This window comes from Pyrus communis, chromosome 15, assembly GCF_041283825.1.
Source record: "Pyrus communis isolate YQ-2024b chromosome 15, ASM4128382v1, whole genome shotgun sequence".
Classification (NCBI taxonomy): Eukaryota; Viridiplantae; Streptophyta; class Magnoliopsida; order Rosales; family Rosaceae; genus Pyrus; species Pyrus communis.
Window position 1 is genome coordinate 7,846,637 of NC_142579.1, and position 16,280 is coordinate 7,862,916.

Genomic DNA, 16,280 nt, shown 5'->3' on the forward strand with positions numbered 1-16,280 from the left:
ACCCTTGCCAGTCCCAGACGAACCATACCCTCCGCCGAGCCCGCAATGACAGCAGCCGTTTCTTGGCGGACTTGAAATGACGTTTGTACCCTTGGAAATATGTGTGCCAAAGCATTTTCCTATAAAAGGGGTAGCAACACTCGAGAAATATATGGTTGTCTGGAAACTTGGGTTCTCACCTCTCTTTGTTTATCTTTGTCGACTGATGATGTTTATTCCCTGTGGAAGGGAAAATGTACCAAATTAATATAATGCAAAGCGAGCCATTGATAAAGTAAGTCAATATTTTTCCTTTCTTAATTCTCAGATATCTGTTAAACCACGTAGTTTAATTGAATTAATTTGAAGTTGATTAGCCTGTTAGCCTTCACTAATCTAAATGCCATTTTCTTTTCGATCAAAAAAAAAAAAAAAAAGAAGAATGTTATTTTCTTTGTGATTTTTGCAAGCTTTTAAATGTTCATACCAATTCTTTTTGGTTTTTCTAGGCTAGATAAAAAAGTTCAACTTCAAGAAGGAGATTGAAAGTAATGTAGCTTGGTGAATTCTGTTTAAACCCTTCAGTTTTCCTGAAAATTTGGAGTTTAATTTAAATCAAAGAAGTTGTTTTAGTTTTGAACAGTTTTTTCTATTTTTCAATTTTGAAGCCAAATTGGAGACTCTTGAGAAAATTTTCCTAATAGAATAATCTGTTCATGTTTTTCGTTCATGATAAGGATCAGGTAGTCATCAGTTCCCCATTTGTTTTGTTTTTTATTTACTTTTCCACTTAAGTTTCCTAAATTATTGCTTAATTTATGAAGTACACTTTATATAGAAATGATTGAAATTTTGATTGATACTATATTGTTAGCACGTGGATAGTAAATGACATGTTTTTGGTATGGGAATATTCATATTTACTCAATTATTTATACACTTCCATAATGCACGCAAGACGATATGATTTGGGTTCCTCTATAGACTTCGGTTTTTTTTTCCTATATTATTTGTTGCTTTTCTTAATATAGGTATTTCCTAGTTTACATATTTATTCTAGGTTATTTTTCTTAATCTTCTTAAGATAATTAGCAGGAAGAGAAAAATCCGAGCAGATAGAGATGAAAGCAGACCAAGTAAGATCAAGAGGTATGAGCAAATTATTCTACTGACGATAAAAGCTTGTTCTTATCCAATTATTAGAGGGTCGGATTTGCTATTATAACCACATTATTCTTATATCTCCTTGTTTAATTACTTTGCAGTTAATCATTGAGTCGGTAAAGTTAATTTCTACCCTACACAGCAGTCCAATTTTGACCAGATAAAACTAACCACCGTGACTGCAAGCTATTTTGTAGTGCTAATAATTTCCTCGTTTTTTGGTTTTGTTTTGTGGGCAGCTAGGTTGCCATTCCCCATGCACATCGAAAAGGAATTCCCGACCCACCGACATCTCCATCTAGGCCTTAAAACCCTAATTTTTCCAGAAGCAACTACAAACGCTGATCCCCACGTCATTCACAACCACAAGCTTTCACTACACTCACCATCTACATCAAGGACGTCGTCGCTTTCTTCTTCTGTGTTGATGGATAGTTCCTCGTCTTGGTCGTCATCTGCAGTGGACGACCTGATTGGGACGGAGAGCGGCGCCCCAATCATGTCGAATGAGGAACAAGAGAAATTAGGGCTTTTGAATAATCAAGATAAGGGGAAAACTACTACCAAAAAGAGTGAAAGGATAATGATCAAAAGGGAATATCCACCACCGATACCGTTACTTGCACAGACTGGGAATTTGCACGGTCGCATGCCTTGGGTTCTGACCAAGCATTATAACCACTCTGATGGAAGGCTTGTTCTTAAGGGAGAGAGAGTGAAGCATCACGAGTACTTTGAAGCTCTCCGCGAAAATGGCCGTCTGATCTTAAACCTTGTACCTTTAGACAACAATGCCATAATATGTTGTGAACATCAGGAAACTATTGATGAAGAAGAAGACATGGAAAAGGAAGACCTATTTGTTGATGGAGAAGATCATGGAGAGCAAACCGAAATCAAAAAGTACTTTAAAGAAAGTGATTCTGAGGATGAATGTGATCACAGCTACGTGGACGAGACTCATTATCATGATCATGTACAAAAGAAAGCAATGGATATTGTAATGGGTTATAATTCGATGCGTCGATCAACTTCCTTTTGCGATGCTCAAATTAATATCCATGAACACCAGCAGATTTACTTGGATCACCCTGCTTCTGCTCCTCTTCGTCCAATGACTACTGTCATGTAATGTAAGCTTTGATCTCTAATTTTCATCATATGTCATATAGGGTGCCTGGAGTTAGTAGTATTAAATTAGTCGCAGGGTCAGGAAGCACAGTTCACATTAGTGAAGATATATAAGTACTGGAAAACTTCTACTTTGTAGAAAGCTTTTACCAAAAAGTAAAATTGTATTTTTCACTCTATCAAACTTTTGGTTTTCTTTATCAATATATATCAACTTTCATGTCATGATTGTTTTTGCATGCGATATTTTATCTTAAATTAATTTAAACTTGAGAGAAGGAAATTTAAACTTAAGTGCATAAAGAATATTGTACAATTATTCTAGCTAAAGTGGTTACGCCTACTTCTATCAATCCAGCCATAATTTTTGTTACATGAGGGAATTGAACCCCGAACCTTCATATTCCAACCCGATACCCCACCCACTCTCTGCATTAACATGAAAACGCACATATTATTCTTTTGTAAGCTTGATAACTTCATGGAACCAAAACAACCAGTGTCATCTGTCTTTAGTTGTACTAATTTATATCTGAGGAAAAAAATAATTTAGGTAGCACAAGGGATATTGGAGGAGAGAGATAATACTCACAGGGGATCCAAGTTCAACCAACAAGAAAGATAACACTCACGATAACACTCATGATAACACTCACAATAACATTCCAAGTTGGAGAACTACAATAAGGCACCAAGAGGTGTACATGCCAAAAATAATAATAATAATAATAATAAAATAATAAAAAATAAAAACTCATAACCACGACAAAAGGCGCTTCTCGACCACAACTACGAAGGCTCACCTCTACAAAGCAAGAGAACGACCACAATCATTTGATTCCATTAAAAATCATCCTTTATTTATTTTATGCTTTTGTGCACCTATAATCATTCTATATTTGTTTCTAACTTGATGATTGCCCAATATTAGGTTTTTATGCATCCAAGGGAGACCGGTATTACATAAACTTTCTTGTATGAAGATGGTTTTAGAAGAGATTGAGTTCTTCTTATGCATAAACACCCATTTATGGAACATACAGACTCTGAACTCTTGTGCAACACTCATTTGTAACAAATAGTGCATAAACACTCATTTATCGGAATTGAGTTCATCTCATGCACAACCTGTTATAAATGGATGTTTATGCTCATATGAGGCAGATGCTTAACTGGCCTTCTTGACTGTCAGCAAGAAAGTAGCAGCAGTGATCACTTGAGAGCTCTGATCTTATACGTTTTGGATGTCCTAAGGTTAGTGATGGATCCAGAAAAAGTTTTTCGAAGGGTCACATGTAAAAGTTTACAAACATGTTTTAGATATATAATAATTTTAATAATTAAATCATAGTTCCATCATATATTATTTATAAAACAAACAACAATACAAGTTACAATTGTTCACAACGCATTTTCATATTTTAAAAACGCTACATCATAGCTTCATTATTAATGGAAAAAAAAACATTCTTCTCAATATAAACCACCATGCTCACTCAACCGTTGATTTTCATTTTGGTTATGGAATGGACTTGTCTTCATAGTAAAAAAGACTCTCTACTGAAACAATAGCAACTAGTAGAATTAAAGCCACTGTAATTAGTAAATACACATGATTGTATATACTCTATTCTTCCCTGTCTCCACCATTTTTAATTTTTTTTTTTTTTTTGTTGCAAGACTACATGTTTCTTTCAATGGAGAAAATTCACTACTTGAAAGCATATCAAGAATATAATGCCCAAGTTGGTATTTACAAAATAATAATGAGAACGACAACTGCTCTTTAAGGCATTTTATCAAGTAGTTCGAGCGCATGTATAGAGGACAACTCCAAGCTTCAAAGGGGCAGCACTATAGTAATCCATGGAGATTCACTGGAATTCGAAAGGCTAGCTAACACCCCTCAACCACCCCCCCCACCCCCCCACCCCACCCTTCTCCTGCCCCCCGCGTGGCCCTTAATAGATCCACCAGTGCCTAAGGTAAGCTATTTGTATAGCAAACTCTTTCGTTTTCTTTACAATTATGACTATGTAGGATTAGGGGTGGGCACTTAAACCAAAAACCAAAACATGATTCAAATTGAACTACACTGAATAGTTTGGTTTTGTAGTTTCAAACCGAACCGAATGAAGAAAAAACAGTTTGGTTTCGGTTCTAGCCATTTGAAATTGAACTGAAACTAAACCTCATAACTTTATTAGGTTAGTAGGTGTTAAGTTCTAATTAGTTATTTGATTGAGTCCATACATTTACTATGGACTCAACCACATCATAGCATAGGCCCATAATCTCTCTCTTTCTTTCTTTGAATTTTGATCTGGACTGTCCGATCACAGATCAAAGATCCACATTTTTCCCCCAAAAATTAAAAAAAAAAAAAAGGCACAACGGTCAGAATTATGACCATTGGCCATGTTTCAACTTATAGGCTGTTGGATTTGAATATTTTTCAAATCCAACGGTCCAGATTAATTAACTACATTAAAATTTATAAAAAATTAATTAAAAATATGAAAATTGTTAAAAAATACAAAAAAATTTTAAAAAAAATTATTTAATTTTTTTCCTATAAATACCTAACCCTCATCTTCTACCTTACGCCACAGTTTAATATTTTCTACACTTTCTACCAAAGCTTTCATATACTTTTTGTGTGAAAAAAATACCAAGAACCTCATCCTTTTTTTTTTTTTTTTTTTTTGTCCATATAAAACCTACATCCCTACACCCATCTTCATCATTTTCAAATCTTGAGTTCTTACAATGTTTTCTTCAAGGAGAGTGTATAAACAGTTTGAGGAGCAACAGAAAAGACAGTTGGCACAACAGGAAGAATTGGTCAATCTCGAGGAAGGTGGAGGTGGAGATGAGGCTTTTGCAATGGAGGAGGATGAGGATGATGACCATAGAAGGCAGATGGCCTCACATTCCCGCCGTGTCATGGAAGCTGTGGGTCAGATAGCTAAACCCAGACGTGCCGCAAACTTCAATAGAAAAAAGGAAAGACGAGGTAAAGATCTCTTGGAAGATTATTTTATTCCCAACAGCGTATTCCCTGATCATGTTTTTAGATGTCGTTTTAGAATGCAACGAAGTTTGTTTGAAAAAATCATGAGTGTTGCTTGCAACCTTGATCCATACTTTGTGCGAAAAGATTATGTTTTTCATGTTCTAGGTCTTCTTCCTGAGCAAAAAATTACGGCTGCCTTGCGGATGCTTGCATATGGAGCATCTGCAGATCAAGTGGACGAGATCACTAGGATGGGAAAAACAACGATTCTAGAGTCCCTGATGCGGTTTTGCTTTGCAATTAAAGCCCTCTACACCAATGAGTACTTCCAGAAACCCACGCCAATGGACATGTGAAGGCTTCTGAGGAAGGGTGAGATGTGAGGCTTCCTTGGCATGATTGGAAGCCTCGACTGCATGCACTGGACCTGGAAAAACTGTCCAAATGGGTGGCAATAAGCGTATGGCAACATAAAAGGAGCCAAAAGTATAATTTTGGAAACAGTGGCTTCATTTGATACATGGATTTGGCATGCATTTTTTGGTGTTCCAATAGCTCAGAATAACCTAAATGTCCTTGCCCAATCTCCAGTCTTCAATGAAGTGCTGCAAGGAAAAGCACCCAGAGTCACATATTCAGTGAATGGTCATACATATGAAATGTCGTACTACCGTGCAGACGACATTTACCTAAGGTGGATAACATTTGTCAAAACAATCCCACATCCACAAAATGAAAAAGAAAAACACTTTGCAAAATGTTAAGAGGGGTGTAGGAAGGATGTGGAATGTTGTTTTCGTATGCTACAAGCTCGTTAGGCGATTATCCGGTCAGCTGCCAGAATGTTTGATGTTGAGGCACTTCGATCCATCATGATGATGTGTATCATTCTCCACAACATGATTGTGGAAGATGAGTATGATTATGATGTCATCGACGAATACGAGTCGGACACAATGAACAACTCAAGAACACGTATCTATTGTGCTCATGACGCCACCGAAGATCTCGTGCAACACAAGCCATTGGAACGGGATGGATGTTACAATGATCGCTAAGTGGTACACTTCATTGCAAGAGCCTTACTGGCACTGTACCCGTCAAAGTGACTTGATTGAGCACCAATGGGTATTGCAACAAGGTCAAGATAGTTAAAAGGAGCTTGTGGTGGAACAACAAAGTTCTTAGTTTATTTAGTATGTTTTTTTAAGTTTATTTGATGAGTTTATGTAATTTTATTTTAGTGTGTTTTTTTTAAGTTTATTTGATGAGTTTATGTAATTTTATTATGATAATGACATATGGCGTGACGAGATTGGTTAAAAATTAAATCCGAAATAAAAACTATTTATTTATTTATTTATTATTTTATAAAAAAAATTAATAATATTTTAAATGGGCTGGGTGCCAGCGCATTTTGTAGGGGTAGAGATCGTTTGTGCCAGCGCATTTTTTAGGGGTAGAGATGCATTTAGCCTATTATTGTTCATTGAGGTCTATCACTGTTCACTGAGTGGATTAAATGGGCTGGGTGTTGGCGTATTTTTTTAGGGGGAACTGCACTAATGTCATAAGATATTTTGGCATTGTACTTTAGTTTTAATACAGTAAACTTAACTTTTCAATTTGGTTGTACTAAAGTAATGCCATAAGGCATTTTAATTTTTAGGTTGAATTTAATATTGTATGATCAATGTCATGTTGAATGTTAGCTAGAATAGTGTATGTTGGATTGAGTGGTAACATATTAGCTCACAAGCAATGAAACCGAACCAAAACCAAATTGTTTGCGTCCATTTCAATTTTAACTTCAAAACCAAATCGAACAGACCACAAAAAATTACGGTTTTCGTTTCGGTTTCACTCAAAACCGTACCAAACCGAACCACCCCTAAGTAGGATATTTTGTAATTTTTTTCAATTTAGATCATTTTTAAGTTGGACCATCAAGGAAATGAACATGAGCATCAGTTTTCAAGGCTAGATTCGCATGAGGAGTTGAAAGGTTTTACACAAAAATAGATGTTGTTAAATATGTGCATTTTTAAAGATTGTGATTATTTGACGGCACTACCAAATATGGAGTTGAAGAGGGCTATTTAACTCATTAAAACATATAGAACTTAGTTGGCAACAAATATATATATATATATATATATATATTGACACACCCCGTCCCGAAGGAGGGTATGCTGGCCGTCACGTGAGAGTGACGTAACCATTTGCACAGTTCGGAAGCTTTAAAATATACTACTTCTAAAATGCAACACCCGAAGGTGAGTCCTTATTTGGTCCATTCTGTCAGAACTCCGTTGAATTTCCTCGTAGTCACCACACCTTTGCAATTCTTGAACCTGGAGGGGCGCAAAACAAAGTTGAGTGGGTCAGTAAAACAATTCTTTTCCAATTCCAAACACTTCTCAAAACTTTGTAACCCCTCGCCGTAAAACAAGTATAATTTCCCAGAAAATAAACATATATACGTATGTATAGATATGTCAATCATGTTCCATGATATGCCATTCATGCTCACAATATGCCATTCATGCTTGAGAATATGCCACAATAGAATCTCATAATAAATGTAAATGCTCAAGCGTAATCACATCACAATATATAATCTGGCAGCCGGGAGTCACCTAACGTGACATGTACCGCTGCACTTAGAGCTCCACGCTCAACTCAATCACTGAATCTGCACACGAGTCGGAACCACCTAACGTGGTCTGCACGACAAGCTGGGTGTAATATATATGTATGCTCTAGTGCTACGATCACGTGAAGCTGTGCGATAAATCGCGGGTCACCTACAAGTCGGAACCACCTAATGTGGTCTCCACGACAGGCTTGCACCTAACTTGGATCCAAGACGAGCATGCGGTGCTGGTGAACATACACGTGAAGGCTGTGCCCTGGCCCTGGACGGGAGCACTAACACCGGGGGTGCAGATTATGAGTTCTCTAATCCTCTCAACCTACTACTGCATAACAACATGAATACCACTTACCTGGCACTTACCTGTGCGTCCACAGCACCAATACACATATATAAATGTATGCCACTACTAATGCATGTGATGATAGTATTTCAATCGTAGCTTACCTGGGCCTCCTCAGCACCATGCAACAGTATGCATAATTATGGTAATGCACATATTAAAATATGATGCATATATGACAGGATAATTAATTCGTATTTCTTTTAAAATACGTTTCTGGGAAATACGTCAAGCATACGTATATATATATATATATACTGAAAAATAACTGCCCACTCACTGATCACATCGACGTCTCATAGGTCCCTGAGCCTCCCCTAGATTGGTTACATTCTTCTTCTGTATAATTTTCACCTATACAAAAAGTAACCAAATTGACGTTATTTAACGCACATACACCAAACATTCGTCCATAACTTTCTCATACGTTGCTCAATTTGGGTGTATGAATATACCACGGTGATCTACACGACGTCACGAACGCGTGACAATTTTCAGAACTCAATTTGGAGCTCTCACGCGCCCCCATGCGCCCTGTTCACGCGCTGCCCACGCGCGCGTCTTCTTCCTCGCGTCGCCGGACTGGTTTCGCCGGAGATGGTGTTTTGCCGGAATTTCTGGGTAAATTTCAAAGTGTCATAACTTCTTCATTTCTTAACCATTTTCGACGTACTATATATCAAAATGAAGGTATTGACGAGACGAACACATCCATACCTGCCTTGACCCCTAACTCGCCGTGGTTTCGCCGGAAAAAGCCCCGAAAGCTCCGGCCAACTTTGAACTTGTCGTTCTCCGTGTTCCTATGTCCATTTTTCACGTAATCTATACCAAAATGAAGCCCTAATCATAATCTACCACGTTGGACTAGTTTTAGGGCCTAAAAACAACGGAATCAAACTTTTCCAAAAATACGAAAATTCGGCCGGACTTACAGTTCGTGATCCCGACGTCCAAATCCTTCAAATGAAGCACTCCGAGCTTCCTTAGGACCTCACCAAGCTTCCTACAAGCTTCAAAATCCCAGAAAACATCAAGTTTTACGTGTGCATGAACAGTGCACACGCACAGTGAAATTGAAATCCAGGTTTTCCGAAGTGAAACTCACCTGAAATTGGTACCATCGTGTTCGTGTGGTCTTCAGGAGTACGATGGTGGTCTTAGATCCTTCGTTGGTATAGTTTTGGGGTGGTTTGTGGGTGGTATGTGTGAGTTCGAAGGAGAGAGAGAGAACTCTCAGAGAATGAGAGATTTGTGAGGGAGGAGAGAGAGAGAGACAAGGCACGGGAATGAGGGAGAGATTTGAGGGAGGTGGGATCCTACCCAATCCCCAAATCATCAGGTTACAACATATTTTACGCCCCTTAGTCCCGTTTAAGGGCATTTTCATAACTTCACGTCCTCGGAATTAAAATTCCGGGACGGGTTGTGACAACCTTCCCTCCTTATAGAATTTCGTCCCCGAAATTCCAACAACCAACTTAATCATCTAAACTCATACAATAGCTTCGGATAAATCTCTCTCATCCGATTCTCCTTCTCCCACGTAATTTCTTCCACTGAATGCTTTCTTCACAAATTCTTTACCAATTACACTGTCTTAATTCTCAATACATTCTTTTTCCAATCCAAAGTCGTCCTTGGTTCCTCAACCAGTTTAATCCGGATTAATTCTCAACAGTTGCACCGGAACTCTATGTGACGAATCTGCCACCTAGTGACAATGCATCGAAATATAATACATTATGCACCCTAGCCAATTCTGAAGACATCACCACTTGTATGCAACTTCATCGATTCCTTTAGTGGTCAAAAACGGTCTGATGTGTTTAAGACTTATTTTGTCTCCTTTCCAAATCTCACTATTTCTTTTCGTGATGAAATTTCTAAAAATGTTGAATCATGAAACACATCATGCTCTTACAATAACTCTGGAAGTAATTCAAGCAACTTCACTTACTCTTCGATGATCACATAAGGTCCGATGTACTTAGGACTTAATTTGCTTTCCTTTCCCAGTCGAATCATACATTTCTAAAGTGAAAACTTCAAAATTATAAGATCATCTACGTTAAACATTCGATTAGTGACATGTTCAACTCTTAATCACTTTTGCCATTCCTGGCTACTCTCAGGTTAAACTTAATCACCTTAATACTTTGAGAAGACTCATCCATAGTTTCAGGGCCTACCAAAACTCTTTCGTGATCGAATCTTCTCTATCCAGAAGTATTTCTTCCACAAATCAACAAAAATCGCCACATTTCATGGTCCTTATGGCGTTACTTTGGAAACTGTGCAACCAACATACTTAAGAAACTCAGCAGTTCCGTAACCCAAATCTCTTCTCCATAAAACATATAAGTACTGTTGCACTGTGGTTGTTACTCAACACTGGAGTAAATGTACTAACTTAGTACATTGATCAACTAACACTTCAAGTTCAATCATAACCATCCTATTCTCGAACTCAGCAATCTTTTTTTTTTTTTTTTTTTTTTTTTTCCCTTCTTTCTTTGCCTTGATTAATTCTTAATTTTCTTCGTTAACCATTTGAGTCTTGAGTATGACCTTACTAAAAAGACTTAACTTGAAAATTAGCAATTACAACTCTTCTCAAACTTCCATTCTCAACTTTACTTCAATTGATTTCCAATCCACAAGAAGACAATCTTGGCAAGCGTGCCAGACATCAACTTTTACCACCGTCTTTTCACCAAGTGCATCAGCTAGAACAATTTTACGATCACCTTGGTCGTACAATCATGTTCATTAAACAATTCAATCCACCTTCGCTGCCTTATATCAAAATCCTTCCAAGTAATAGATATTGGAGACTTTTTGGATTCGTAAAAATCTTGCATTCTTACCACATATAATGTTTTCATAACTTCACAGCAAGAATGGTAATCATGACTTCCAAATCACCAGTAGGGTAATTTATTTCATGAGGTTCCTTTCGTCGTGAAACGTATGTAATCACCCTAACATTTGCATCAACATGCATCCCATACCATTCAAGAAACATCACTAAAATTTATGATTACCACTATTCTCTGGGAATACTAAAATACGTGCATGAGTGAGGAAATGCTTCAGTTGTTGAATCCTTTGCTCACAATTTCCTTCCCACTCATACATACCCTCTTTTCTCAACAATCTCGTCAATGACAAAGCAATGACTGAAAAATCTTTCACGAACCGTCCATGATAGCTTGTTAAGCTAGGATAACTCCGAATCCCAATCACGATTCGTGGTTGTTCTAAATTCTCAATTTCTGCTACCTTTTAAGAATTCACTTGAATGCCTGAAGCTGATATAACATATCTCAAAAATGCTACTTGATTCATCCAACCTTGGCATTTGCTAAACTTAGCATGCAATCGACGTTCCCTCGATCTTTGCAATACCAATTTAAGATGTTTAGCATACTTTGCTCTAGTCTTATCCATCTTTTCAATAGCAACAACAACAAATCGGTATATATATCATTGGAATACTTTATTCATCAAATTCATAAAGTAGTAGATGCATTCGTCACTCCGAATGGCATCACCAAACTTGAAATGATCTTAACGAATCCTGAAAGTTATCATAAGGGCATCCTCACCGATAATCTTCAACTAATAATATCCAGACCTCAAATCAAACTTAGAAAATATACAACCACCTAGAAGCTGATCAAACAACCATCAATGTGAGGTTACGAATAACGGTTTTCAATTGTTACTCGATTCAACTGCTTATAATCAAAGCACAGCCTTAACGTCCATTTTCTTTCTCACCAATAAACTGGGGTTCTCCCAACGTAATGCACTAGGTTGAATAAAAACCTTTATCAACCAATTTCCAATTCTCTTAGTTCAAAAGGTAACATTCTATAATATATGGTTTGTACCTGAAGACAAATCAATAGTGAACTCTACATCCTTGACTGGCGGCAATCCAGGTAAATTCTCAGGGAAAACGTCAGGTAAATGTTTGACTACTCCCACTTCTTCCACACTACTAGTAGTGACATCATTTAGCACCACATGATATAAATATCCTTGGCAGCCTTTTGATAATAATCTCTTTGCTCTCACAGCATAAATAACGGCCTGCCTCACTCCACTTTGCATACTTACAAAAGTAATCTTTAGTCATCCAGACCGATGGAAAATAATTGGTTTCCCGGAAATAAAGTATATACTCATATACGTAATATATCTTGCACACATTCAGTACCACTTCGCGTGGTCTGCAACTCATCACTGTAAATAACATAATATGCTCTAGAATAACATTGAGATCTACAATCTAATGGAACAAAAGTAGCTAGCAACAATACATACTCTACTAATACTGAGCACTCTGAATAAGTACGATACTAACATAGGATGACCTATCGGTTTACTTGCTTAACGAATCCACGAATAAGTTATTAATATTACGGTCTGCAGCCCGCAATACTGATAAATCATCGTTGTCTCGATAAGTAAGCAACAACTCTCGAGGGTGTAATATTACTATTTTGCCACTCATTAGGAAATACATACACACGTCTCAACCGCGTTTAAATACTACTTCCTAGGCAATAACAATAATAACGCAATATTTCTACATTATTACCAAATAGACTCTAGCTAAGTCATTAAGAATAATTATCGTACCCCTAATCAAATCCAAATAATTCTGAGTATCTTGCAGTGATGTGTGGTTAACACATCCCTGGGCTTGTTGTTGTCTCCCACAACCTCTATTAGTGTAAATACTTCTTTCATGTACACCACGGCCTAACTGACCATAATTAATAGATCCAGGAACTTGCTGGATCGGCGCCAGTTGTGGCAAAGAAGACTGCTAGGGCTTCTGTTGGCTTTGGACATAATTTGTAGTTCTATGTCCCATCTATCCACTTGTAAAGCGTCCACTGCTTTCTTGCCCACATTCTCAAAGGTGTCCATTATTGTACCTACAGTACAAAGGTACATTTCTTTTACCAAAATCACCTTGTCTCTGAGATCTGGGATTACCAATACATCTATCACTTCGCCTCTGGTCAATGGCATTAAAACCTTTGCCAAAAGAACTAGAATTAGCTTCACTTCTTTTGAAGTTCCGAATCTTTCTATATTCTTGATATGACGAATCATTAACTTTATCGTCCTCTTTTGATTCCCATTCTTTTATCATTCTTCTTTACTCTCGCTGAACATGTTCTCAGAATCCTCAAGGCTCAACAACATCTTGTATATTCCTGGTAAGAATTACAATGGATAATGGTCACCCAAAATACCACTGCCTTATGCCACCCAGCTTAAAACAATATAACACTTCAATCAAAATAGTAGCAATATTCAAATGGGACGAGGCAAGTCTGAGAACTTTCTATAATACTCATTGATCGTCAGCTTTCTTTGTCTCACATTTGCAAACTCTTGCTTTCTACCATCATAAGATGCCAAAGGAAATAATTCTTTTCTTTAAACAAGTCCTTAAACAATTCTCAATCGGTTGTTTCCTTTGGTGACAACGAATTATACTCCTGTTTCCACCAGGATACAAGTTCATAACTCAAACCAGGTAATCGTCTCAACCCTTCTGTCAAAAGGAAGATTCCTTTGACTTGCATAATCCAAAACGTCTTTTCCAAATGATTAAGCCATCGCTTTGCTCCCTTAGGTTCATCATTTCATAAGGTGATTCAAATTCAACTCATAACCCATCTTAAAATGTCCCTTTTTGATAATATACTGAATCACCAAAATAATAGTTTCCCCCAACAGCTAAATCAGGGAGACTAAATTCCTCTAACTACGTGGTTTGCTACGAGGCGGTGTAGTTCTGACAGAATTCACTAGAACTTCTCAAGATGTCCAAGATTGAAACTTAGGCTCTGATACCAACTGACACACCCCGTCCCGAAGGAGGGTATGCTGGCCGTCACGTGAGAGTGACGTAACCATTTGCACAGTTCGGAAGCTTTAAAATATACTACTTCTAAAATGCAACACCCGAAGGTGAGTCCTTATTTGGTCCATTCTGTCAGAACTCCGTTGAATTTCCTCGTAGTCACCACACCTTTGCAATTCTTGAACCTGGAGGGGCGCAAAACAAAGTTGAGTGGGTCAGTAAAACAATTCTTTTCCAATTCCAAACACTTCTCAAAACTTTGTAACCCCTCGCCGTAAAACAAGTATAATTTCCCAGAAAATAAACATATATACGTATGTATAGATATGTCAATCATGTTCCATGATATGCCATTCATGCTCACAATATGCCATTCATGCTTGAGAATATGCCACAATAGAATCTCATAATAAATGTAAATGCTCAAGCGTAATCACATCACAATATATAATCTGGCAGCCGGGAGTCACCTAACGTGACATGTACCGCTGCACTTAGAGCTCCACGCTCAACTCAATCACTGAATCTGCACACGAGTCGGAACCACCTAACGTGGTCTGCACGACAAGCTGGGTGTAATATATATGTATGCTCTAGTGCTACGATCACGTGAAGCTGTGCGATAAATCGCGGGTCACCTACAAGTCGGAACCACCTAATGTGGTCTCCACGACAGGCTTGCACCTAACTTGGATCCAAGACGAGCATGCGGTGCTGGTGAACATACACGTGAAGGCTGTGCCCTGGCCCTGGACGGGAGCACTAACACCGGGGGTGCAGATTATGAGTTCTCTAATCCTCTCAACCTACTACTGCATAACAACATGAATACCACTTACCTGGCACTTACCTGTGCGTCCACAGCACCAATACACATATATAAATGTATGCCACTACTAATGCATGTGATGATAGTATTTCAATCGTAGCTTACCTGGGCCTCCTCAGCACCATGCAACAGTATGCATAATTATGGTAATGCACATATTAAAATATGATGCATATATGACAGGATAATTAATTCGTATTTCTTTTAAAATACGTTTCTGGGAAATACGTCAAGCATACGTGTATATATATATATATATACTGAAAAATAACTGCCCACTCACTGATCACATCGACGTCTCATAGGTCCCTGAGCCTCCCCTAGATTGGTTACATTCTTCTTCTGTATAATTTTCACCTATACAAAAAGTAACCAAATTGACGTTATTTAACGCACATACACCAAACATTCGTCCATAACTTTCTCATACGTTGCTCAATTTGGGTGTATGAATATACCACGGTGATCTACACGACGTCACGAACGCGTGACAATTTTCAGAACTCAATTTGGAGCTCTCACGCGCCCCCACGCGCCCTGTTCACGCGCTGCCCACGCGCGCGTCTTCTTCCTCGCGTCGCCGGACTGGTTTCGCCGGAGATGGTGTTTTGCCGGAATTTCTGGGTAAATTTCAAAGTGTCATAACTTCTTCATTTCTTAACCATTTTCGACGTACTATATATCAAAATGAAGGTATTGACGAGACGAACACATCCATACCTGCCTTGACCCCTAACTCGCCGTGGTTTCGCCGGAAAAAGCCCCGAAAGCTCCGGCCAACTTTGAACTTGTCGTTCTCCGTGTTCCTATGTCCATTTTTCACGTAATCTATACCAAAATGAAGCCCTAATCATAATCTACCACGTTGGACTAGTTTTAGGGCCTAAAAACAACGGAATCAAACTTTTCCAAAAATACGAAAATTCGGCCGGACTTACAGTTCGTGATCCCGACGTCCAAATCCTTCAAATGAAGCACTCCGAGCTTCCTTAGGACCTCACCAAGCTTCCTACAAGCTTCAAAATCCCAGAAAACATCAAGTTTTACGTGTGCATGAACAGTGCACACGCACAGTGAAATTGAAATCCAGGTTTTCCGAAGTGAAACTCACCTGAAATTGGTACCATCGTGTTCGTGTGATCTTCAGGAGTACGATGGTGGTCTTAGATCCTTCGTTGGTATAGTTTTGGGGTGGTTTGTGGGTGGTCTGTGTGAGTTCGAAGGAGAGAGAGAGAACTCTCAGAGAATGAGAGATTTGTGAGGGAG

The 16,280-nt window shown here is 38.2% G+C and overlaps 1 protein-coding gene and 2 long non-coding RNA genes across 5 annotated transcripts; 1 reads left to right on the plus strand and 2 right to left on the minus strand.

Annotated features, from left to right (window-relative positions):
- Positions 1 to 166: 166 nt before the first annotated feature.
- Positions 167 to 2,378, plus strand: LOC148690474 (uncharacterized). Of its 3 annotated transcripts, none has more exons than XM_088686803.1 (3): positions 167 to 274; positions 1,064 to 1,128; positions 1,383 to 2,378. In XM_088686803.1, the coding sequence occupies exons 2-3, from the start codon at positions 1,101 to 1,103 to the stop codon at positions 2,273 to 2,275; spliced, it is 921 nt and encodes a 306-aa protein (XP_088542929.1). In that variant the 5' UTR covers positions 167 to 274; positions 1,064 to 1,100; the 3' UTR covers positions 2,276 to 2,378. The 3 variants fall into 3 exon arrangements, with proteins under 3 accessions (XP_088542929.1, XP_088542931.1, XP_088542930.1); XM_088686805.1 differs by having other exon boundaries at positions 1,387 to 2,378; XM_088686804.1 differs by having other exon boundaries at positions 1,075 to 1,128.
- A 5,136-nt stretch (positions 2,379 to 7,514) lies between these two features.
- On the minus strand, positions 7,515 to 8,817 carry LOC148690475 (uncharacterized). Its single transcript, XR_015956139.1, has 3 exons — positions 8,745 to 8,817; positions 8,570 to 8,643; positions 7,515 to 7,644 (listed from the first exon to the last, which is right to left on the minus strand). It is a non-coding gene; the product is annotated as an uncharacterized LOC148690475 (long non-coding RNA).
- Positions 8,818 to 14,240: 5,423 nt separating this feature from the next.
- On the minus strand, positions 14,241 to 15,802 carry LOC148690476 (uncharacterized). Its single transcript, XR_015957362.1, has 4 exons — positions 15,735 to 15,802; positions 15,473 to 15,634; positions 15,298 to 15,371; positions 14,241 to 14,370 (listed from the first exon to the last, which is right to left on the minus strand). It is a non-coding gene; the product is annotated as an uncharacterized LOC148690476 (long non-coding RNA).
- Positions 15,803 to 16,280: the final 478 nt, after the last annotated feature.